At 36.0% G+C, this 24,268-nt stretch overlaps 1 protein-coding gene across 1 annotated transcript in view; it reads left to right on the forward strand.

Annotated features, from left to right (window-relative positions):
• EYS (eyes shut homolog) overlaps positions 1–24,268 on the forward strand; it is a 1,685,250-nt gene that overhangs the window by 659,531 nt on the left and 1,001,451 nt on the right. Inside the window, 2 exon segments of the mRNA XM_053601630.1 lie at positions 18,341–18,512; positions 19,397–19,472. Coding sequence (XP_053457605.1) covers positions 18,341–18,512; positions 19,397–19,472 — 248 coding nt within the window.

Here is a 24,268-nt window from a genome sequence, read left to right on the forward strand (position 1 = left end):
AGAAAGATGGAGACTTTACCTCTTTCATGTTTACATGGATGGAGCTGGAACATATTCTTCTTAGTAAAGTCTCCCAAGAATGGAAGAAAAAGTACCCAATGTACACAGCCCTACTATGAAACTAATTTGGGACTCTCACATGAAAGCTATAACCCAGCTACAACTTAACAATAGGGGGAAGTGGGAAGGGGGGGTGGGTAGAGGGATGGGGATCGGTGGGATCACACCTGTGGTGCATCTTACAGGGGTATTTGCGAAACTTGGTAAATGTAGAATATAAATGTTTTGGCACAGTAACTGAGATAACGCCGGAAAGGCTATGTTAACCACTGGGATAAAAATGTGTCAAATGGTTTATGAAGTGAGTGTATGATGCCCCATAATCATATCATTGTATACACTTATGATTTAATAAAAAAATTAAAAAAAAAAAAAAACAAAAACAAAAATGTGAACGTGAGTACTTGGGGAGAGGTGGTACGGGAATTAGAGACCTATAGTAGAAAAGGAGGAAAACTTCCCTTGATGAAGTCAATGAAGCCACATAAAACTGGTTTAAACAAATGGGGGCAGCTATTGTCCAAATCTCCAGGCCAATGATCCAAGAAATTGCTCAAAAATTGGGGTGCAGATTTCCAAGCACCAGGTGGTTGGATGGAGAAATTTAAACTGCAACATAAAGGTCTCCCAGAACGTCTTGTGTGGTGAATCCAATGACGTTCCAGTAGAAGTTGTGGAAGAGTTCATCAGAAATTCCCAGACTTCACCAGAGGCCTCAAAGATGTTCCTTTAACATTGATGAGTGTGAACTCTTTCAACATGATGCCTGGCAGGAGCCTCTTTGTAAAGGGAGACAAGAGTGAGAGAATTTTCCAAGAATGTTTTATAGTTCTGAAACAAAAGCCCTTGGTGGTTGATAAATTGGCAATGTGTCACTTCAACATCAAACGAATGTGCATAGATGATTGGTGCCCTATGTAAGGAGCAGGTAATGGTTTTTTATGGAGAAATGATAAAGAATAAATGGTCTGTTCCAATGACAGTAGGCAGCTGTCCCAGATACATAGAAGTGAATCATCTCACAAATGTGACACCGGAATTTCTACCTCCAAACACTACCTCAAAATACCAACTTCTTGACCAAGGCACCATCAAAATATTTCAAATGCATCACCTAGCCCAGCTTACAGTGAGTCATTACTAAAACACAGGCATGTGGTTCACCTACTGCATCAGCTAATGCTCTGGATGCTGTCCTCTGGATCTGCTTGGAATAAAGTCCAGACAAAAACAATACAAAAGTGTTTCGAGAAATTTTGGATTTGTCACAACCCAAGAGCACAACATTTGACCCCATCAGACAGTCCATTTTCCATGGCAGAACTCGAAAGGGTAGATTTCAAAGGTTTTATTGCAATGGATAATGAGGTGGCAACCCGTAAAGAAGAATCAACTTTCCAAGAAATACTCATCTAAGTACAGGCCAGCAAGAAAGTCCATGAAGCAGCTGACAAAGTGGAAGGAGCAAGAAAGAATGATACAGAAATTGCAGAGACTCCAGAAGAAGAGGATGTCAGTCGTCTGATAATGCAGTTGCGGTCATTTTTTCTGGAAGAATTCCAAGTGTGCTCAGTGGAATAACCAACATGGAGAGTGCTTTCTCCACTTACATTTGTAATAAGAATAAGAAACAAATCAAGATTGACTCTTTTATCAGAAAGAATGATTAAAACACGAGAAAATAGTAAATGGATTGGTTTTATATATCATATGTATGATTTGACTGTTTTCATTATGTGTGATTTTGTGTGATATTCTCAAAAAAAAGTGTACAAGAAATAAAGTAAATGTATGTATCGGTACATTGGGGTTAGTTCTTTATGTCAACCACCTCCATCTATTGCCCAGGTTGTTACAGTCACTTGGGTGGTCAGCAAACAGAGGTTCTACTGTCTATATTGCCATCATTAAAATGATATTACTGATGACCATTATCACTACGTGGAAAAGCGTCATAACATCTTAAATTTGTCTTGATAATGATTTTTTCAGTATGAAAGTGCCAATGTATATATTAAAGAATGTGGATAATTCAAAACATAAAAATGTGTTGCATAAAAAATATGCAGTGTAGAATTAGACAGATGTTTTGTTTGTATTTAGCTAATTTCTTTTAACAATTGTATGGTTTTACAGTAAAAATTAACAAGAAAGAGGCATTTGGTGATGAGTCTAAAAGAAGTGGAGATGGTTTTTATGTATCCCTTATCTATATGGCTATTATTATCCTCCTCACTTAGGCCTTATTGATTTATAACTAAATTGATACAACTTCCACTTTACTGCATTCATTGTCTCTAGCCTTGGCACAATTTTAAATTTTAATGTTTTTTTTTTTAAATAAAATTTAAATTTCTTATATTATACACACTATTATTCAAATCTTTACTAGTGAATACTCTGATATTTGACTCCTTGGTTTGAATCTTAGCTCAGATCTTCAAGAGGTTATATATTATCTCCTTGGCTACGTTTCTTTTTTTTTTTTTTTTGAGATAGTTGGGGAATAAATTAGGCTACTAACATCTGAACTCAAAGCCAATCTTATTAACACAAAAGAAAGACATTATTTGACTCATGATGTGATACAATGTGAAATATACATCGTTATCTCTGAAATAATCTTTTCTTATTTTCTTTTTTTTATTGTTAAATCATAGCTGTGTACATTAGTGAAATCGCCTGTACCCATTCTAAGATGTACCATAGATGTGGCCACACCCATTACCCTCCCTCCACCGAAACCTCCCCCCTCCCTTCCCCTTCCCTGGCCCTTTCCTCATAGTCTTGTGCTATAGTTGGGTTATAGTCTCCATGTGAAAGCTATAATTTAGCTTCATAGTAGGGCTGAGTACATTGGATACTTTTTCTTTCATTCCTGAGATACTTTGCTAAGAAGAGTATGTTCCAGCTCCATCCATGTAAACATGGAAGAGGTAAAGTCTCCATCTTTCTTTAAGGCTGCATAATATTCCATGGTATACATGTACCACAATTTGCTAGTCCATTCATGGGTCGATGGGCACTTGGGCTTCTTCCATGACTTAGCAATTATAAATTGGGCTGCAATAAGCATTCCGGTACAGATGTCTTTGTTATATTGTGACTTTTGGTCTTCTGGGTATAAACCTAGTAAAGGAATTATAGGATTGAATGGCAGGTCTATTTTTAGGTCTCTAAGTGTTCTCCAAACATCCTTCCAGAAGGAACGTATTAGTGGGCATTCCCACCAGCAGTGTAGAAGTGTGCCCTTTCCTCCACATCCACGCCAACATCTCTGGTTTTGGGATTTTGTTATGTGGGCTACTCTTACTGGGGTTAGGTGATGTCTCAGAGTAGTTTTGATTTGCATTTCTCTGATGATTAAGGATGATGAGCTTTTTTTCATGTGTTTGTAGATCTTGTGTCGGTCTTCTTTAGAGAAGTTTCTCTTCAAGTCCTTTGCCCACCCTGAGATGGGATCATGTGTTCTTTTCTTGCTAATACGTTTGAGTTCTCTATGGATTCTGGTTATTAGAGCTTTATCAGAGGTACAACCTGCAAATATTTTCTCCCATTCTGAGGGCTGTCTGCTTGCTTTACTCACTACGTTCTTGGCTGTGCAGAAGCTTTTTAGTTTAATTAGGTCCCAGTAGTGTATTTTTGATACTGCTTCAATTGCCTGGGGAGTTCTCCTCATAAAATATTCACCCAGGCCGATTCCTTCAAGAGTTTTCCCTGCACTTTCTTCAAGTATTTTTATAGTTTTATGTCTTATGTTTAAATCTTTTATCCAGTGAGAGTCTATCTTAGTTAATGGTAAAAGGTGTGGGTCCAGTTTCATTCATCTACAGGTTGCCCGCCAGTTTGCCGAGCACCATTTGTTAAATAGGGAATCTTTTCCCCACTGAATGTTTTTAATTGGCTTGTCAAAGGTCAAATAACAGTAAGTAGCTGGATCCATCTCTTAGTTCTCTATTCTGTTCCAGACATCTACTTCTCTGCTTTTGTGCCAGTACCATGCTGTTTTGATCACTATGGATTTATAGTAGTCTCAGGTCTGGTAGCGTGATTCCTCCTGCTTTGTTTTTATTGATCAGTAACGTTTTGCCTATTTGAGGTTTTTTCTGATTCCATATAAAATGAAGTATTATTTTTTCAAGATCTTTAAAGTATGACAATGGAACTTCAATAGGAATTGCATTAAAATTATATATTGCTTTGGGCAGTATGGACATTTTAACAATGTTGATTCTTCCCAGCCATGAGCATGGTATGTTTTTTCCATCTGTTAACATCTTTGGCTATTTCTTTTCTTAGAGTTTCATAGTTCTCTTTGTAGAGATCTTTCACGTCCTTTGTTAGGTATACTCCCAAATATTTCATCTTCTTTGGCACTACTGTGAAAGGAATAGAGTCCTTGACTGTTTGTTCAGCTTGGTTATTGTTGGTATATATAAAGGCTACAGACTTATGGGTGTTGATTTTGTAGCCTGAGACATTGCTATATTCCTTGATCACTTCTAAAAGTTTTGTAGTAGAATCCCTAGTGTTTTCCAGATAAACGATGATATCATCTGGAAGAGTGAAAGTTTGATCTCTTCTGAACTTATGTGGATACCCTTGATTACCTTTTCTTCCCTAATTGCAATGGCTAAAACTTCCATTACAATGTTGAAGAGCAATGGAGACAATGGGCAACCTTGCCTGGTTCCTGATCTAAGTGGAAATGATTCCAATTTAACTCCATTCAATACGATATTGGCTGTGGGTTTGCTGTAGATGGCCTCTGTTAGTTTAAGAAATGTCCCTTCTATACCAATTTTCTTAAGTGCTCTGATCATGAAGGGATGCTGGATATTATCAAAGGTTTTTTCTGCATCAATTGAAAGAATCATATGGTCTCTATTTTTAAGTTTGTTTATGTGTTGAATTACATTTATAGATTTACGTATATTGAACCAGCCTTGAGACCCTGGGATAAATCCCACTTGGTCATGGTGTATAATTTTTTTGATGTGTTGTTGGATTCTGTTTGTTAGGATCTTATTGAGTATTTTAGCATCTATATTCATTAGTGATATTGGTCTATAATTTTCTTTTCTTGTTGGGTCTTTCCCTGGTTTGGGGATCAAGGTGATGTTTGCTTCGTAGAATGTGTTGGGTAATATTCCTTCTTTTTCTATATTTTGGAAGAGGTTTAGTAGTATAGGTACTAGTTCTTCTTTAAATGTTTGGTAGAATTCTGCGTGAAGCCATCTGGTCCTGGGCTTTTCTTTTTAGGGAGATTTTGTATAGTTGCTGCTATTTCAGAACTTGATATAGGCCTGTTCAACATTTCCACTTCGTTCTGGCTAAGTCTTGGTAGGTGGCGTACTTCCAGGTATTGGTCGATTTCTTTCTGATTTTCATATTTGTGAGAGTAGAGTTTCTTGTAGTATTCATTAAGGATTTTTTGAATTTCTGAGGGGTCTGTTGTTATTTCATCATTACCATTTCTGATTGATGAAATTAGAGATTTTAGTCTTTTTTTCCTGGTTAGGTTGGCCAAAGGTTTATCTATTTTATTGATCTTTTCAAAAAACCAGCTTTTGGATTTATTGATCTGTTGTATAATTCTTTTATTTTCAATTTCATTTAGCTCTGCTCTGATTTTGGTTATTTCTTTTCTTCTGCTGGGTTCGGGGTTGGAGTGTTCTTCCTTTTCCAGTTACTTGAGATGTCCTATTAAGTTATTAACTTCCTCTCTTTCCGTTTTCTTGATGAAGGCTTGCAGTGCTATAATTTTCCCTCTTAGGACTGCCTTTGCAGTATCCCAGAGGTTCTGGTAATTTGTGTCTTGATTGTTGTTTAGTTCCAAAAATTTGGTGATTTCCTTCTTAATCTCATCTATAACCCATCTATCCTTCAGCATAAGGTTGTTTGGCTTCCATGTTCTTGTATGGGTATGCAGGTTCCTGTTGTTATTGAGTTCAACTTTTGTTCCATGATGGTCTGAGAAGATGCAAGGAATAATTTCTATTTTTTTAAATTTGCTGAGGTTAGATTTGTGTCCTAGAATGTGGTTGATTTTGGAGTATGTTCCGTGGGCTGATGAGAAGAATGTGTATTCAGTTTTGTTGGGATGAAATGTTCTGTAGATGTCCGTTAAGTCCAGATGTTGAATGGTTGAGTTTAAATCTAAAATTTCTTTGCTTAGCTTCTTTTTGGAGGATCTATCCAGCACTTCTAAAGGGGTGTTAAAATCTCCAACTACTATGGAAGTGGAGGAAATTGAGTTGCTCATGTCTGTTAGAGTTTATAAATTGAGGTGCGTTGTGGTTGGGTGCATAAATATTAATAATAGAGATCTCATCATATTGAGTATTACCTTTAGCAAATATGAAGTATCCATCCTTGTCCTTAATTATTTTGGTTGGTTTAAAGCCTATTGTGTCTGCGAGCTTGATTGCAACGCCTTCTTTTTTCTGCTTTCCATTTGCCTGGAATATAGATGACCATCCCTTCACCTTGAGTCTATATTTGTCTTTTAATGTGAGATGCGATTCTTGTAGGCAGCAGATATCTGGCTTGAGTTTTTGAATCCAGTTAGCCAACCTGTGCCTCTTTAGAGGACAATTTAAACCTTTCACATTAATTGAGAATATTGATAAGCCTTTTGAGGGTCCGGTGGACATTTTTAATTGTTTTGCGACTGTGGAAGTTGGAATTTGATCAAAATTTTCTGGGTGAGTTTACTTTTGTGGTGGAGAATTACACTGGTCTTTATGGAGGGTATGTCTGAGAATATCCTGGAGAGCTGGTTTAGTTATCGCAAATTTCTTCAACATGTGAATGTCATTGAAGTATTTAATTTCTCCGTCATAAATGAAGCTCAGTTTAGCTGGGTACAGGATCCAGGGTTGAAAGTTATTTTGTTTTAGGAGATTAAAAGTCAATGACCATCCTCTTCTAGCTTGAAAGGTTTCAGCAGAGAGATCTGCAGTTATTCTGATATTCTTCCCCTTGTAGGTAATGGTTTTCTTTCATCTGGCAGCTTTCAGAATTTTCTCCTTCATATTAACTTTAGTGAAATTGATTATGATGTGTCTGGGGGATGTCTTATTTGGGTTGAGTTTTGCTGGAGTTCTGAAACTGTCTGCTATCTGAGTTTTGGAATCTCTTGGCATGTCTGGAAAGTTCTCCTTCATAATCTGATGGAGAAGAGACTCTGTGCCTTGTGAAGCCACTTCGTCACTTTCAGGGATCCCTATAAGACGAATATTGGTTTTCTTCAAATTATCCGAGAGCTCTCTGAGAGAGTGGTCTGTTTTTGCTCTTCATTTCTCTTCTTCTTTGAGGGTTTGGGAGCGTTCGAAAGCTTGGTCTTCAATGTCAGAAATCCTTTCTTCTGCTTGCTCCATTCTGTTACTGAGGGATTCTACTGTGTTTCTCAGATCTTTGAGGGCTGCAACTTCTTGTCTCAATGTGTCGAAATCTTTGGTCGTTTGGTCTTTGAAGCCGTTGAATTCTTGAGATAACTTTTGGAATTCTAATTTGATCTTATTTGCTATCCAGATCCTGAATTCAATTTCTGACATCTCAGCTATTTGTTTGTGCATGGGGTCTTGTGCTGTTTCTGCCCCATTGATTCTTGGGGGAGTTGATCTACTCTGATTATTCATATTGCCAGAGTTTTTCTGTTGATTTCACCTCATGATTGTTTTTCACCATTGCCTTTGGCCATCCTCAGAGTTGGGGAGGTGTCTTTCCAAGATTAGACACTAGCGGGATCACTCTATTGTTCTTGGCTACGTTTTTTGTATCTGTAAAATGAGGATACAAGTTGTACTGAAGCCTGGTGCTGTGCTGTTTTCACAGTGCTTACCTAGCGCATAAGGATGAATGAGTGTTAATAAAAATGATTTTTATTATGGCCGTAGTACTTAAAATTTTTTTTAAGTTACTTATAATTCTCAGTCTCATTGTGCTTGTTATCTATCAGCAATATTATCCTATAATATTTTGAGGAGTTTTCTGTGCTACACACATATACACACAACACACATTTTCTCCAATTATTCTAGCTTCTTCCACCAACTGGCCACCTCAATTGTCCTTCCTAATGCTTGTTATACTAATACTCTGTTCAACCTCAAATTAACAGCCAGGAGAGCAGACACCTTTCCAGTGGCATGATGGAGCCAGCTGTGGCAGCTCATGGGAGTGGAATATTAATTCTTTATAAATCCTGTGAACTAGTAGACTAAATTTTGTACCATGAAATAGAAGTAAATGAGAGGATTACACCAGGGAAAGTAGAAAATATTACAAATATGCCCTTGCTTCCTAATTTTTTTCTTCTAGAAGCCTATTAAACATTTACTAGTACACTACTGTATCTTTGCAATTTTTTTAGTTTTAATTATTATGGGTACATAATAGTTGTACATGCATATCTTTATAGGGCACACGGATGTTTTGATACAAGGATACAATATGAATTAATCAAAGCAAGGTATACTCTTAAGGTATTGTTGATTAAATCACTTTGTTGTGCTCCTTGAATAGGGTCTTCAAAATCTTATACATTTCAGGTCCTTTTTAATTTCTGAGAAGGAACTTTTATTTTCTACTTGGAGAGTTTTGTTTCAGAGCATGGGCTGAGTGACTGGGAGTCTGCCTTGTTTTCCCAAAGGGGTTCTCTTAGATGTGTTCGATTGACTCACTGAACTTAAATCAATGTTTATGTCAAAATGTATCTGTGCTTAACCTCAAGGGTAAGAAATAAACAAAATCTTTAAATTTCATCAAACCCTGGTTTGGGGCCCATTCAAATGAGGAATAAAAACTAACTGAGTTTTTCATTGATCTCTAGTTTCTTGGTAGAATTGTAAGATGTGAGAAACAACTATTGCAAAATTTCATAAATTTTTTTGTTGAGATCTCCAAGATTCTGTAAAAATGACTCCACTTATCAGGTTCCAATCACACAATCTAGGTGTTTTAATCTCAGTTTTTTAAATTATTAAGGAAACATTTCAAGCATTTAACGTGCATTCCCCCTTTGTGGAAGTAGAATTTTAACTAACAATGGCAATGAAAGGTTAAAACTAATTCATGTCTTATTGTTGTAAAATACAAAGGTTACAAGCCAGTGAGGTTGTTAAATTTTAAAAAGTTAAGTAAATGTGGGCTCATTGGTGTGAGAAACAATTTTCATTTATTGGTTATATTTATCTTCAAAGGTATAATTAAGCATGTAATGAAAGGCTTGGGACGTGAGTGCTCTAATGTTTTCTACCATGTTTTACCTCCTAGTTAATAGATCCTGGAGAGGTCTGGAAGTCACTGTAGAGAGGTTGGGGCCATCAAGATGGGAGAGAAATACCCAGTGGTTAGTTACATAAGTATTTCAGTATTTTTACACTAGTTATATTAGTATATTCTACTTAATATCGGCCTTGTTTATTTGAAGCAAAATTGTCCTGTGTACACATTTGTTTGTTTTATTTTTTTGTAGAGACAGAGTCTCACTGTACCGCCCTCGGGTAGAGTGCCGTGGCGTCACACGGCTCACAGCAACCTCTAACTTTTGGGCTTACGCGATTCTCTTGCCTCAGCCTCCCGAGCAGCTAGGACTACAGGCGCCCGCCACAACGCCTGGCTATTTTTTTGTTGCAGTTTGGCCGGGGTTGGGTTTGAACCCGCCACCCTCGGCATATGGGGCCGGCGCCCTACTCACTGAGCCACAGGCGCCGCCCCTGTGTACACATTTTAAGCATGTTTAAATATTCTTTCATACTTACACACAAGAAGCCTAAAATCTATTTTTTCTATGAAATTGTTATTTCTTTCCAAATTCTTATTTATGGCAAACTTGTTTTAGATCCTATTCAGAGTAGTTTACCTGGAGGAATTTATCTACTACGTAAAGACTATGATGTGCTTATAGGAAGAAATAAGATTGCAGTGTTGAAGTAGAAGGAATAAAGTGGGAATGATCAGAAACAAAGGGTTGTGTGCATTTATCTTTATAGGTAATTACCCTGAAAATTAGTTCTAATAATCTCAATTTTCATACTTATGAGTTGGAAGATAGAGTGTGGCAGATCTCATAGTCAGGGCTCAAGGATGCACCCAGGAACATTTATTTGCAGTACTCTTTACACTAACCTAGAATAATAGTTTCCAAAATCTGTCCTTTGCTGTACTTGCAATGCAGTAACTTTGGCCAGGCTTATTTAATTCTCACAGTATTTCTATGAGAATAAATGTATTTTTTGTACATAATTATTTACAGTTTGTTTTTAGATTTATGATATATAATAATATAATATACAAAATTTTACACATTTAATATATACATTTTAATGAATTTGGACATTTGCATATATCCATGATACCATTGCCATAGTCAAGATAATATATAAACATGTCCATTACCTACCCAAGTTTCCTCAGATTCTTTCCTGGGTTATTTATCAACATTTTTGTTGTAAGAACAGTTAACATGAGATTTATCCTCAGAATATATTCTAAAGTGCACATACCAGTAACTACAGGCACTCTGTTATATGGCTGATGTCTAGAACTTATTCATCTTCCCTAAGTGAAATTTTATTCCCATCAAGCAAGAACTCTCCAATTCCTTCTCCCTCTGGCCTCTGGCCACCAGCATTGTAGTCTTTGATTCTATGACTTTGACTAGTTTCAGTACCTCTTACTAATGGAACCCCATAGTGTTTGTTTGAACCATAGCAGAATCTATTAACTAAATAGTACTTTGAATAATAAGATATTTTCTACAATATATAAACAAGAGATCAAATAATTTTTTGAAATAAATTCCCCTGAATTTATTAGTATTAATGTGAGTTGATAAATTATCACCACATGCCCATGCATGAATATGTGAAGTTCGTAAGTTCTAACAATATTTAAACATGTTAATCTGTGTCAAAACATAGGGTCTTGAGGTAATAAGTGATTATCCATATTGGAACTGGAATATGACTCATCCGTAAACCCCCTTATTAATACTGTCCATTGTCGGAAGTCTTCCATTTTTAATCAGTTCTCATATGCCCTTTTGTACTTACATATATGCTGCGTGTCTTCACCTTGAACAACTTTGACTTTTCAAAGCTCTGGAGATGATTTCCTGATGAAACACATGCCTCCCTTCTATGCCTTTCTTGACTCACCCATTTACTATGATCTAAAAACAGTAAGGAACTCACATGAATCAGAATAGTGTTCTTGCCTGTCTTGGCAATTTTGTAGAGGGTATTTTGAATCTCTTCTTCAAAAGTTCCTCTTAATGACATAATAATTGTTTTTATGACTTTTCCAATGAACTGTGAAGCCCTCAAATGCCAGGCCATATTCCTGTGGTAATGAAGGCTAAGAGAGAGGATTCTTCATTTTATCATGGCCTAATAGTGAAGAGGCGCCCTCATTCCTTTCATAAAAGAAGTATGAAAAGATGTGGGGAGACAAGATCTAAATGAACATCATTATAATCATCATCATTTTTATCATCAAATATTTACTGACACTTGTCCTTTGCCCGAAGCTCTAAGGAGGGCTGTAATGAATTTTAAAAGCCTCTGTCCAATCCTGTGATATTTATAGACACAAAAATAAAGCATCAGGAAAAGTTCCTTGGAGAGCTTTTGAAAATAGACATAATATCCCCATAAAATCTTTCTAAACAATGAGAATGTTAGCAAAATGATTGTTAATTAAATGCATAATCCATGATGATTTAACCCAGGGCTTAATATCTAGTATTTATAGTCTAACAATCTTTTTTTCTAATGATATATGTTTCGTTAATAACTATACTTTCTATACTTTCAATTTCTTTTGATTTTCTGACCAATAATTATACCAAAGCAGTACTCTGAACCCCAGAAATGCATCAATGTACAAAGTTATGATTTAATTAAAAAATAAAGAAAAGAAAAACAATAAAAATAAACAAGATGAATTTCTAAGGAAAATTTTATTCCTGGATAATTTTTCATAAGTCAGACTTCCCAAGAAAAAGACTGAGATTTACATGCTGGTGACTGATGAGGGAGGGCTCTTAGTAGCAATGCCTATAAGGAAAAAAGAAAAGTAGGATAGGAAAAGGAAAGTGTTAAGATTTAGTTATAACAGAAGCCTCAGTTGATGCCTCCCCGAACTCTGAAGTGGAGGTAGATGTGTTGAGTTAGCCTCATACAACTCACAGAAACTATGGAGGTACCTAAACTTGGACAAGGCAGCCCCGTTAGCCCAGGGCAGTTCAGTTCCTGGGGGTTGTTGGAAGGCACTTTCTTCAGCATTTGTGGAGATGAGTGCTGTTCTGAATGGGGACCTGGATGCACATGGCTTACCTCTATGCTAATGTACCCGTTGTGCTTCTCAGACCTACCTGCTCTCTGAAATAAGCATATGTCATTTGGAAACTGATATCCCAGAATTTTATTTGTCCCTTCCCTGGGTAAATGTACAAGAGTAGGATTACTAGGATGAAATACAATTTCTGTCAAAGAAGCTGGTCTTGGTACTTCAAAAAAGTATTTTGTTTTCTTCTCCTCTGCAGTTTTTATTACCATCATTTTTGCCCGGTAGGTATGCTGGTCTAGTGGATTACCGTGTGAGATAACCTGGAACCTTATACTTGAGAGTTCTGATCTCCAAGTAAGGCTGTGGCTTCTGTATTTGTGCATTTATTGGCAATTATGGGCATAGAATAACCAAGACTTGTCCCAGTAGGTCATATCGATGCCGCATGGGTGGCACCCTGGTGCCCAGGAGGACCTGCCTCACCTTCTGCCAGCTCCCCCAGGGTGTTGGTACAATAGGATGTGGGAGGCCAAGGCTGGACAACCAAGTGAGGCAGAGAAGGCGTGCAGGACTTAAGCCTATGGGGTCCCTTGTTAGTTGAGAGAGACCACGGCACAGCCTTAGCCTGTGCTGGTGCCAACCCCAGAACCACCTTTGGACCTAGAGAACCCTCATCAGGCTGCTACTCCCCTGTGAGCATTTCACAGGCCTAAGGGTGATACAGAGTCCCCCCATTCAGGACTGAACATGGACCCCCATTTCCTAGACCTGGGCAATTTCATGAAGAGACTGGGTCATTCACCTTGCCCTGAGCTGAAGGAACCGTATCCATTCATTAATGTCCTCATTCACCTTGCCCGAGCTGGAAGGACTGTATCTATTCATTTGTTACCAAATCCTAGGCAAATGTAACTACAAAAAATCCATATGACTCTATATACCAGTAGACCAGCGGTTCTCAACCTGTGGGTCGCTACCCCTTTGTAACAATGAAAATACATCCTGCATATCAGATATTTACATTATGATTCATAACAGTAGCAAAATTACAGTTATGAAGTAGCAACAAAAATAATTTTATGATTGGGGGTCACCACAACATGAGGAGGTGTATTAAAGGGTCACAGCATTAGGAGGCATTAGAAAGGTTGAGAACCAATGCTAGACAAAGGATCCAGGTGGAGATTTTCAAACTTAGGTCTTTCCCTCTGCAATGAGCTCTGGTGCTTGTTCTGTGTTCTTTTCTCTATAATAAATCTTATCTTACCACTGATCTGTGGTTCATGGATTCATTCTTTGAAGCCCAGAGACCAAGGACCTACTGAAGAAAGAAATTCCAATAACAATATTAATGTCCTGTTTCCAGCCCTCCCAGTGCCTACTTTATAGTAGCACCCTGTTCTCACTGAGCATCTACATAAGTTACTCCTATATCTTAGTCCATTTAAGCTTCTATAACAAAATGCCATAGACTGGGATTGGCTAGCTTATAAATAACAGAAACTTATTTCTTATAGGTCTGAAGGATGGAATATCCAAGATAAAGGTGGCAGAAGGTTTTGTGTGTGATGACGGCTACTTGTAGCTCATAAATAGTGCCTTATCATTGTTTCCTCACATGGTAGAAGGATTCATGGTGGAAGGATCCCGTGGGCCTATTTTATAAAGGCACTAATCTGATTCATGAGGGCTCTGCCTTTGTAACCTAATCAGCCACCCAAAGGGCCCATTTCCTAATACCGTCATCTTGGGAATTAGGATTTCAACATGTGAATTTTGGGGCATAGCATTCAGTACATAGCATACTAGGAATGTCATTTTTTTGACTCTTAGTTCCTTGGCACAAGGAGCCCAGAATACAATACATTTCAGAAACAGACTATCATTGTGTCATCTGGTATAAGGATTCTTCCCTTGGTGACCAAAGGCTCTAGATCCATGATGCCTATATGAGATCTGACAATGAAGTTCATGCATTCATCCTAAGAAAAGTGCTACATAGCTCAGTACTGAATATCACTATAGTCACCTTTGAAAAACTCCCCTTGGGAACCTATGCATTGATATGGTGCCTATTTCACCCTTGGAAATAATTTTGGACCTCTTTTTCTGGAACGATCATCCAAGCTGTCCTTGTATTATTATCTTTGATATACTTAATGCCATCAAAATATATATTTTTTATTTTTTATTTTTTTTAGAAACAGAGTCTCACTTTATCATCCTCAGTAGAGTGCTGTAGCATCACAGCTCATAGCAACCTTCAGCTCCTGGGCTTAGGCTGTTCTCTTGCCTCAGCCTCCCAAGTAGCTGGGACTACAGATGTCCACCACAACCCCTGGCTATTTTTTGTTGCAGTTTGGCTGGGGCCGGGTTAAAACCCACCCCCCTAGGTATATGGGGCCAGTGCCCTACCCATTGAGCCACAGGCGCCACTCCCAAATATCTTTCTTTTAATATTACCTTGATCTTTGGATAAAGAAAAATGTCATGAGGGACTAGATCAGATGAATAAGGAGGGTATTCCAATACAGTTATTTGTTTACTGGCTGAATCTCCTAGATCTCCTTAAGTGCTGGGTGAACTGGTACATTGTTGTGATGGAAGAACCATAAGTTGGCAAAAAATTCAGGTTATTTTCATCTAACTTTTTCATGCAGCCTTTCAGCATTTCCAAATAGTAAACTTGGTTGACCGTTTGTCCACCTGGCACAAATTCACCATGAATAATTCCTCTAATATCAAAAAAGTTAGCAACATCATTTGGACTCTTGATTTGCACACAATCCCCACACTTCTGTGGTAAATTGACCATCTCTTTTTGACTGAAAATTTCAGGACTGACTCTGCAAGTATTCTACATAGTTCTACAGGGAGACTTTTCACTCATCTTATTAATTGTAACAGTGGTGCCTCTGGAAACACCTAAATCATGTAATATAGCTGTGTATTTATCGGGAAAATAATAGTAATTGGATTAACCTACACCAGGCCCAGGTTAGTTGTTTCAATCATCTTAATAAACCTCTGATGTACTAATAAATAACTTTTATTTACAAATGAGATGATATTTAGTACCTCTACTAAATATTATTATTGTCATAAATATATTCCCTTTCCTAGAACAGGGACATTCTTTACCATTCCATTTATGTTGTACTTGGTGACATGACTTGGTTTGGCCAGTGAAATATATGTTGAAGATTTAAGAGTTACCTACATTTTCTAGAATTTTTATGGTTTTACTATTTCCATTTAAGTCTTTAATCCATTTTAATTTTTGCATACAGCAAGAGACAGGGATCCTGTTTCATTCTTCTGCATGTAGCTATCTAATTTTCCCAGCACCATTATTGAAAAGGGCATCCTTTTTCAAGTTTATCTTGTTGTCTGCTTTGTCGAAGATCAGTTGGTCATAGGTAGATGGTTTTATTTCTGGTTCTCTATTTTGTTCCATTGGTCTATGTCTCTACTTTTATAAAAGTCCCAAATGTAGTAAAGACTCTTGTAGACATAGGCCTATGTAAAGAATTTATGACTAAGATGCCAAGGGTAAATACAGCAAAAACAAAAATAAGTAAATGGGTCTTAATTAAATTAAAAAGCTGATGTACAGTAAATAACCAACAGGGCACATTGACAACCTAAAGAATGTGAGAAAATATTTATAAAATATGCATCTGACAAGGAGACGCTATCCAGAATTCTATAAAGAATTCAAATCAGCAAGGAAAAACAAAACATCAAAACATGGGTAAAGTCTATCTTGTCATAAGAAGATAGATTATTAGCCAATAAACATGTAAAAAAAAAACCAAACATGACTACTCATGTCATACAAATTAAAACTACAACGAGATACCACCTTATTCCTATAAGAATGCCATTATTTAAAAGCCAAAATACTGGCATGGATTCAGAGAGAGAGAAATGCTTGTATGTCATTGATGGGACTGAAAATTAGTCCAATTTCTATGGAAAATAGTATGAAGATCCCTTAAAGTGATAAATATGGACCTACCATTGGATCCATCTGTCCCACTGCTGAGAATCTATCCAAAGGAAATGAAGTCATCTTATCAAAAGGACATTTGAAATCAAATGTTCGTTACAGCACAATTCAAAGATATGGAATTAATCCACGTGCCTTTCATTCGTGAGTGGATAAAGAAAATGTGGAATATATACGCATTACCATGGAGTACTTTCCATCTTTAAATAAGAATGAAATAATGTCATTCATAGCAATACAAAGGGACCTGTAGATTATTATCCTAAGGGAAGTGTGTCAGGAATGTAAAAGCAAACACCATATGTTTTCATTCCTAAGTGGTAGGTAATAGACGTGTAAATATGGGCAGAAAGCAACAAAAAGGACTTGAGAAACCAAGAAGGGGGTGGCCAGGCAGGTGGTTGTGGAATTAAAAAGTTATTTATTGAATACAAGGAATACTATTCTGGTGATGGACACACAAAAAAGTCCCAATTTAAGCATTATATAGTATCTCCATGTAATAAAAGCACTTGTACTCCTTAATTAATACTTTGAAATAAATAAACTAGAAATTAAAAAACAGTCACCTACACGATATTGGCCTGTCCAAGTCACATGAGTAAGCTAATGTAAACAGGATGGAAAGGTCCCTCTTTCCTCTTGAACATTAATGTCAGTGTCTCAGATAGAGTATGCTCTGTGTCTGAAAATGAAGACAAATTAAAGAGAATCTGTAGTGGACCCTAGTGTGAGTAGGAAATAAAACTCTGTATCATGAACTTTTGAGATTTAATGTATCTGGCACATAGTGAGGGCTCCATGCTTCAGCTATTATTATTACTATTATTCATTGTAATAAACTTATTACTCATCTTTATTCCCAAGTAAACATTGTGTGCTGGCTTCAAGTGCCAAATTTTCTGATTGGTATCTACTGTATTACTCAGCATAGCAACTTCCGCACATATCATGGCATTTGCAGGATAGGTAATTTAAAATAATGATGAGAAGACTAAGTCAGAGGAATAGGATATGTACCCTGAATCTGCCGTTATGGCCTATGCGATCCAGAAGCATTGCTGAAAGTCTCGGAACCTTGCTTACACACCGGTGAGTTGGGATTAATGGTGTCTCCCTGCAGGTCTGATGAGCATTAACTCACACAGTATGGTTACAGCCTTCAGAAAGGGCACACCAGTAAAATGCTCAATCACAAGAGTAGTTTTTATGATAAGAAAACGGACACAGTGCAAATAGACACAATGGGCAAAAGGATTCCTCTAACCATTTTATAAGAATTCTCCACTTTTTCTCGATATTTTAAACATGGGAAACCTGAAACACAGTCTTGCTTTTTATTAGGCTTATGTTGCTCTCTACATTTTTTCTGTCTATAAATATTTGTCTCCTTGATAATGTTTCTGGGTTAACAGGACTTAAAAAAAATTAGTACCCCTAGTTGAGCTTAGAGGTAGCGCGTGGTAGGTTCTTAATAAATATTCACAACTTGACCTTTGAAAACTCCAGGTATTTAGAAAAAACTTAGATTACATTTAGAAATCTCTGACAGCCCATTAATAGATTCGCTATGACCATATTTGGGAAACTTCAAAGTCTTTCCTAATTCCAGTAGGTAAGAAATGTTTGACTTTCAATGATTATTTAAAAATTCTGAATTAGTATTCGTAGTGACAACTTGATATAATCCATTATTTCACTAATGTTCTCAACAAACAACTCAACTTAAAAACAAATCTGCTGGATAGATTAAGTTTGTGCTTTGTTTTTCTCATTCCTATTAAATTAGTAGTCTGTGAGTTCACAGACCTAAACTTGTTTAACCTTGAAAAATGTTTTCTTTTGCTACAAGATGTCATTATCATTATGAGGAGGAAGCCTGGATTTCTTGGTGATGTTTACCATAAGGAACAAACCTTTGAGTTTTGCATTTAAATGGTCTCGTGTTTTGCCTTGTCTGTTCTAACATAGGTATTGATTGTAAAGTAAATATAGACGAATGCCTATCAGAGCCCTGTCTCCACGATGGAGCTTGTATTGATGGTATCAATCATTATACCTGTCACTGCAAGAGTGAGTTTTTCGGAACACACTGTGAAATGAATGCAAATGATTGCCTCTCAAATCCTTGTCTGCATGAAAGGTAGCTATTCTTATTTCTTCTATTATTAACTCTATGAAGGTATAATATTTAAAATGTAATGTCAAGGGAATGTTGATAAAGATTGTTTTAATTATGCTTTTTCTTAAAACAAGAGCTAAGTACTGTTAGGATGACAGATGCTTCTAGTTTTAGCTAAAACAATGTACTGATACATTATCTCTGCCCTTTTTTGTTTCTGTTCATTATCATAAAGTAATTTTCAATACATGTGGATTAATTAGATTTTAATATACGTATATGTAACTGCTCATGGTAATAGGAGTAGCTGGTAAGCTGATGAGACATTCTATCATTTGCTCTGTGGAGAGATAATACCACATACTTAGTACATAAAACGTTCCTAATTAGAATGATTTGTTCATCCCTATATATATGGAAGGTATTTCATGACTCTATGAAATTGCATAATAACACTCTGGCTCATGTGTAGAATATTAGTTTGTATGAATATAGAGTGGGGTTATTTTTAGGAGATACAGTTGGCAAAGAAGAACAGATCTAGATCCCTCTATATCACAGAGGCGCTATGCTATTGGTTGCAGATTTATTTTTCTAGTTGTGCCGCTGACCTTGTAGGCGTACACCTCACTGCAATGCAACGTGGCCATGACAGACTTCCGTGTCTTACATAACCCCCACATGCACTTTTTATCTTCTAAAACTGTTTCTTCTTTCTATTGCCTTTGGGAAAATGGGAAAAAACAAAAATTGATCAGTTTTTTCAGTCCAGTCACCTTCAAGGATAAGGAACCAGAAATAGACTCTGCTCTACCCAAACAAGAAAAGAAAATTTTAAATGGTGAAACTCTCTTCTAGTCATGGTTTAATGTCTACTTACCTGAAAATTTAATTCTGTGTTTCAGGTGCACAGATCTCATTCAGAATCCATGTTCTTGTGATGCAGAAAGGACTAGCACTCAATGCAAAATCAGGATTAATGTAAGTTTATTATTCTATGAAGGCTATGTAAGAATTTAATTTTAAAGGAAAATCAAAATACTTTGTTGGAGGTTTCAGAGTCATTTCCTCAACAATTGATGGTTTCATTGTTCTCTCACCTTTCATCTGTGTAATTCCCTGTCTGCTCCAAACAAAAGTACACATCACAGCCTTTTTTCACCTTTCCCCACTTTATCTCCTGTGATCACTGACTTCTGCAATCTGGAGCTCTCCCTAAACTAAATCCTGGAAGGGCCATTATCAACAGGGGCTCAGACGGCTCATGTTTCATCATCTGCCTCTTCTCCCTGGGTCTTAGCACATGGAGGTATTTGTGAATCTGTAGAGATGAGACAGGATTAAATTGATCAAGATATCACAAGTGTAAAATAAATACTGGATGGATGTGCCAAGAGGTGAGTAAGGCCTGATGTCTCGGGATCCATCTTTCAATCTTTGTGAGTCTGTGGTGCTGTGATTGATACGTGGTATTTCATGCATAAGGCCTCGTCTGTTGAGAATTGTTGGGTGCCTGACTGTGACCATTCCTGGTGCTTTAGAATCTTATGAGTCTTTTTGGAGTAATGGGGGAGGTCTTCCAAATCCTTCTTGACTAATAGTAATATGATAAAGGAAAGAAACGCAGGGACTACGAGCTTTTGTCATGATGAGACCATAGGAATTTCATTAAATCCTTTGCATCTCGCCCCCTCATCAGGAAAAACCAGCTGTAAGAGGGTCATCCTGTGAAGACCCATGGAGACAGCGTAGATACTTAGTAAGAGGCCTTTCAGATGGTGTGAGGAAGCGCTTACACGCATTGAGGGGTCCCGAGGAGTCAATCTCTGTGTTACTACTTAACCTGCTGTGTGTTCTTGGACATAGTACTTTCATTTTGAAATTACGTTTTAGCTATTCAACAAGGGTAATCATATTAACTACCTCAGGTTGTTGTGAGGATTGAATAAGATACGGCGTACAAATCAATTAGCGCATTTTCTGACACACATTAGCTTTAAAAAGCTTACTTACCTATTTGTTATGTTTGTTTGTTTTAGATAGTGAAAGCCAGACCTGAGGTGTAAAAGAAAATGTAATTAATAAATTCCCCAATAGAGACTGGATAAGGTATATATTTTGTTTGTACTGTTGTAAATATCACCTCTAAAACCACATTTTTTGGTAGTATAACTATTACGCTGTTCTTTTTCAATTAAGAATATCAGTGAGCATTTTTGACGTGTAGATGTATTCGCATGTATGTACATACATAGTTCAAAAATTATGAAACCTATTGTTAAAATGCTACCTATATGCTTCTAGATGTGTTTTCCTATCATTTTCTTTCAAGATAAAACTGAATTCATTATTGTCATAGTTGACTGACGTTTTGTTTTACTTAGTGTATCTTAGGTATCATTCCATTAATAATGATTAGGGTACTGACTTATTATTTTTAATAGCCACAAAGTGTTAAAAATAAGTGTTGAAGAACCACACTTTACATAATGAGAGCATGAATATCATCTTCCTTAAATCCTATTTAATGAAATCACTTAAAAAATTATTGACTAATTTGATGAGGAAAAATGTAGCATGTCATCGTTTTAATTTATTTTTTTCCAGGTTATTACCAAGATTGAGCACATTTCCATATAATTATTTGCAGTTCTGTGGGTCATGCCTACTCATAGCCTTTTTCTGTTGGCCCACTTTTACTTTAGGGTTGGTATATATTATTTTAAATTATGAATAAAATTCCCAAGTTTCTGAAAAGCTACAAATCTTTTTTAGAGCTTGCATATTTTTGTTTACATACATTCAAAATTGTGAGATTTTATAATTTTCTATATTTTTATGACTCTTGTTATTGTATTTATCCTTTGAAAATCCTTTCATATAGCAATATTTAAAATATTTTCTTCTATTCTCACTTATTAGAATTTCAGGATTAATGACACTTTTAGTGCTTTAACCCATAGTGAATATATATTATCTATATATATATATATATAAAATATATTTATTTTAATTTTTGTTTGATTTTTTCAATTTTAGCATGCTGGGGGCGTACATTTTTTTTAACCTACTTTGTTTTTATACAGACTGAGTTAAAAGTATAAGTGTAGGGCCGTGCCTGTGGCTCAAAGGAGTAGGATGCCGGCTCCATATGCCAGAGGTGTCAGGTTCAAACCTAGCCCCGGCCAAAAACTGCAAAAAAAAATTATAAGTGTGCCCTTCACTCAGATAGTGTGCATTATATCCAATAGGTGTGAATTTACCCATTCCCACCTTCCCCCAGCAAATATATTATTTCGATTGATAATTGTAGGTATAATCAAAATGTATTTAAATGTAAGTAGATCAAAATGTATTTTGATCTAATTTAATGACTTTTTTCAAAAATATATTGAATTTTCCCAAGAAATTTTATCAAAAGATCTGTTATTTCATGATTCATTTATGGTGCCTCACTTTTCATGCATTAAATTTCTATATGTGAGTTAGTTTGGGGGCCATCCTCTTTCTCTGTCTTTTTGGCTCATTATATACTAGTATTGTCTGCTTTAATTATTGTAATTTAATAGGATTTTTTAAAATGTGCCATGTTTCATTCATACCTTAAGTGTAATCTGAATGTAATTCTGGTCATTTGTTCTGCAAATAATGGATATTGAATATCTATGAGAAACTGAGATGCAGAAATTATCAGACACACTTCCTATCTCACCAACTCCACTTGCTGAGTTATCGACCTGCCTATCTATCTATCTATCTATCATATATCTATTTTACTTATTTGCCGATTTATTTATTTTAACTTTCTCTGTGATGCAATGCCCAGATAACAGCCTCTGAAGGACATCTATGCATGTCCTATACTGGTTTTCTGAGTTTAAGAGACCAGAGCAATGGAGAAACATGGGCAGTCCTAATTGAAAAGAGCACTTAGGTCAACATGGAGCAGAGTGTTATATGCGAAGCTCTTTGAGAAGTGAAAAAATACAGTTTATGTTAGGACTGGATGAGAGAAACACAAGCAACCCTGTTTAGTTTTATTTGTGCATCTGATAGAGGGACCTTTTAAAACAGAATTAGTATGACACAAAAGCAAACTCATGACTGAGTTATTGAAAAAATATAATGTTTTACATGTACACACACACACTTACAGAAAATAAAAGAATATGGGAGCATGCAAAGCAGATACTTTTCATTTTGATGGAATGGAGAAGATTGGCATGTGTCTTCCTGTGGTGTGTTTTATGACAGCAGGGTTTTTTTATTTGTTTGTTTGTTTTGTTTTTTAGGTTCTCCCTAGATTGTCTTTTTTTTTTTTTTACTATTTGGGATTCGAGGAGGGTACAAAGAACTAGATTACACTGATTGCATTTGTTAGATAAAGTCTCTCTTATAATTGTGTCCTGCCCCTATAGCAGTGTTATTTTTTAACATCCGATTACAAACATATAAATAATGCACTGAAATGGGAAAACAGAAACTGTGATAACTGTGATTAGAGAATAAAATAATAAATGGGCATATTCTCCATTGAAGAAAATTTAGGAGAATTTGTCATGAGCAGACCTAGTCTAATAAAAGGACTAATGAAAATTCTCTGAATAGATGGGTACAGATTAAAGAACTGTGTGTGTGTGCGCATGAGCACCTGTATTATTTCTTCAAGTGTGAACTATAATTGATAAGGGTTATTGATACTAAATTATTCATATTTTATCTACCTCATATTATGTACATTTTACTATTTTTGTTAATCTTTCCTTAGTATATAGTTGATTCTGACATTCAAAAGATTTATTTTTATGTGTTCAAGTTCTCTGAACTCCAAAATTTCTGTGACATCTAATATTTAAAAGCAACTTATTCAAAAAGTTCTTCTAGTATTTTTCTCATTTTATTTGAAGTTAAATTATTGATCTAGCAGAGAGCTTTTCAGGGAAAGGTTTAAGTTAGAAACCATCTCCCTCACCAAGTAGCCAGCTGTTTTCCACAAATTATCATGTAGAATATCTATCTCTTTTTATAGGAAATTCATCTTCAAAATGAACAATATCTCACACACAGAAACATTTATTACACACACAAGAGCAACTTGCTTTTTCACTTAAGCTGTCATTGCAGATTATTCTACATTAACATATATCATTCTATTGATATATTACTATATATTTTTTAATTTTTGATAAATATATTGATTTGTATTTTATTTTATTTTTTTTACAATGTGCTAGTTTTACATACAATTTGAAATATTTTCATCAAACTGGTTAAAATACCCTTCATAGCATTTTCTTAGCTATTGAGTTAAGACATTTATATTCTATATTTAGTAAATTTCAACTGTACTCTTGTAAGATGCACCATAGGTGTGGTCCCACCAATTACCCTCCCTCCACCTATCCTCCCCCCTCCCCTCTCCTCCCTTTCCCTGGAACATATTCTTCTTAGCAAAGTATCTCAAGAATGGAAGAAAAAGTATCCAATGTACTCAGCCCTACTATGAAACTAATTTATAGCTTTCATATGAAAACTATAACCCAATTATAGCCAAAGAACATATGACTATATATTGATAGTCATATATTGTGACTATTCTATTGTATGAAGTTACTATATTTAATTTAATCACTAGCCTTTTCTAGGCTATTTAAGATATTTTACATCTGGCTGATAAAAATTCTTTGTGTTTCTTAGGTGCGGAAGTTTGAGCTAATAATGCACTATTTCAAAGCAAAAAACAATTAGCATTACTTTTTAGATTCTCTCTTGGTCAT

Source organism: Nycticebus coucang, chromosome 9 (assembly GCF_027406575.1).
Source record: "Nycticebus coucang isolate mNycCou1 chromosome 9, mNycCou1.pri, whole genome shotgun sequence".
Taxonomy (NCBI): domain Eukaryota; kingdom Metazoa; phylum Chordata; class Mammalia; order Primates; family Lorisidae; genus Nycticebus; species Nycticebus coucang.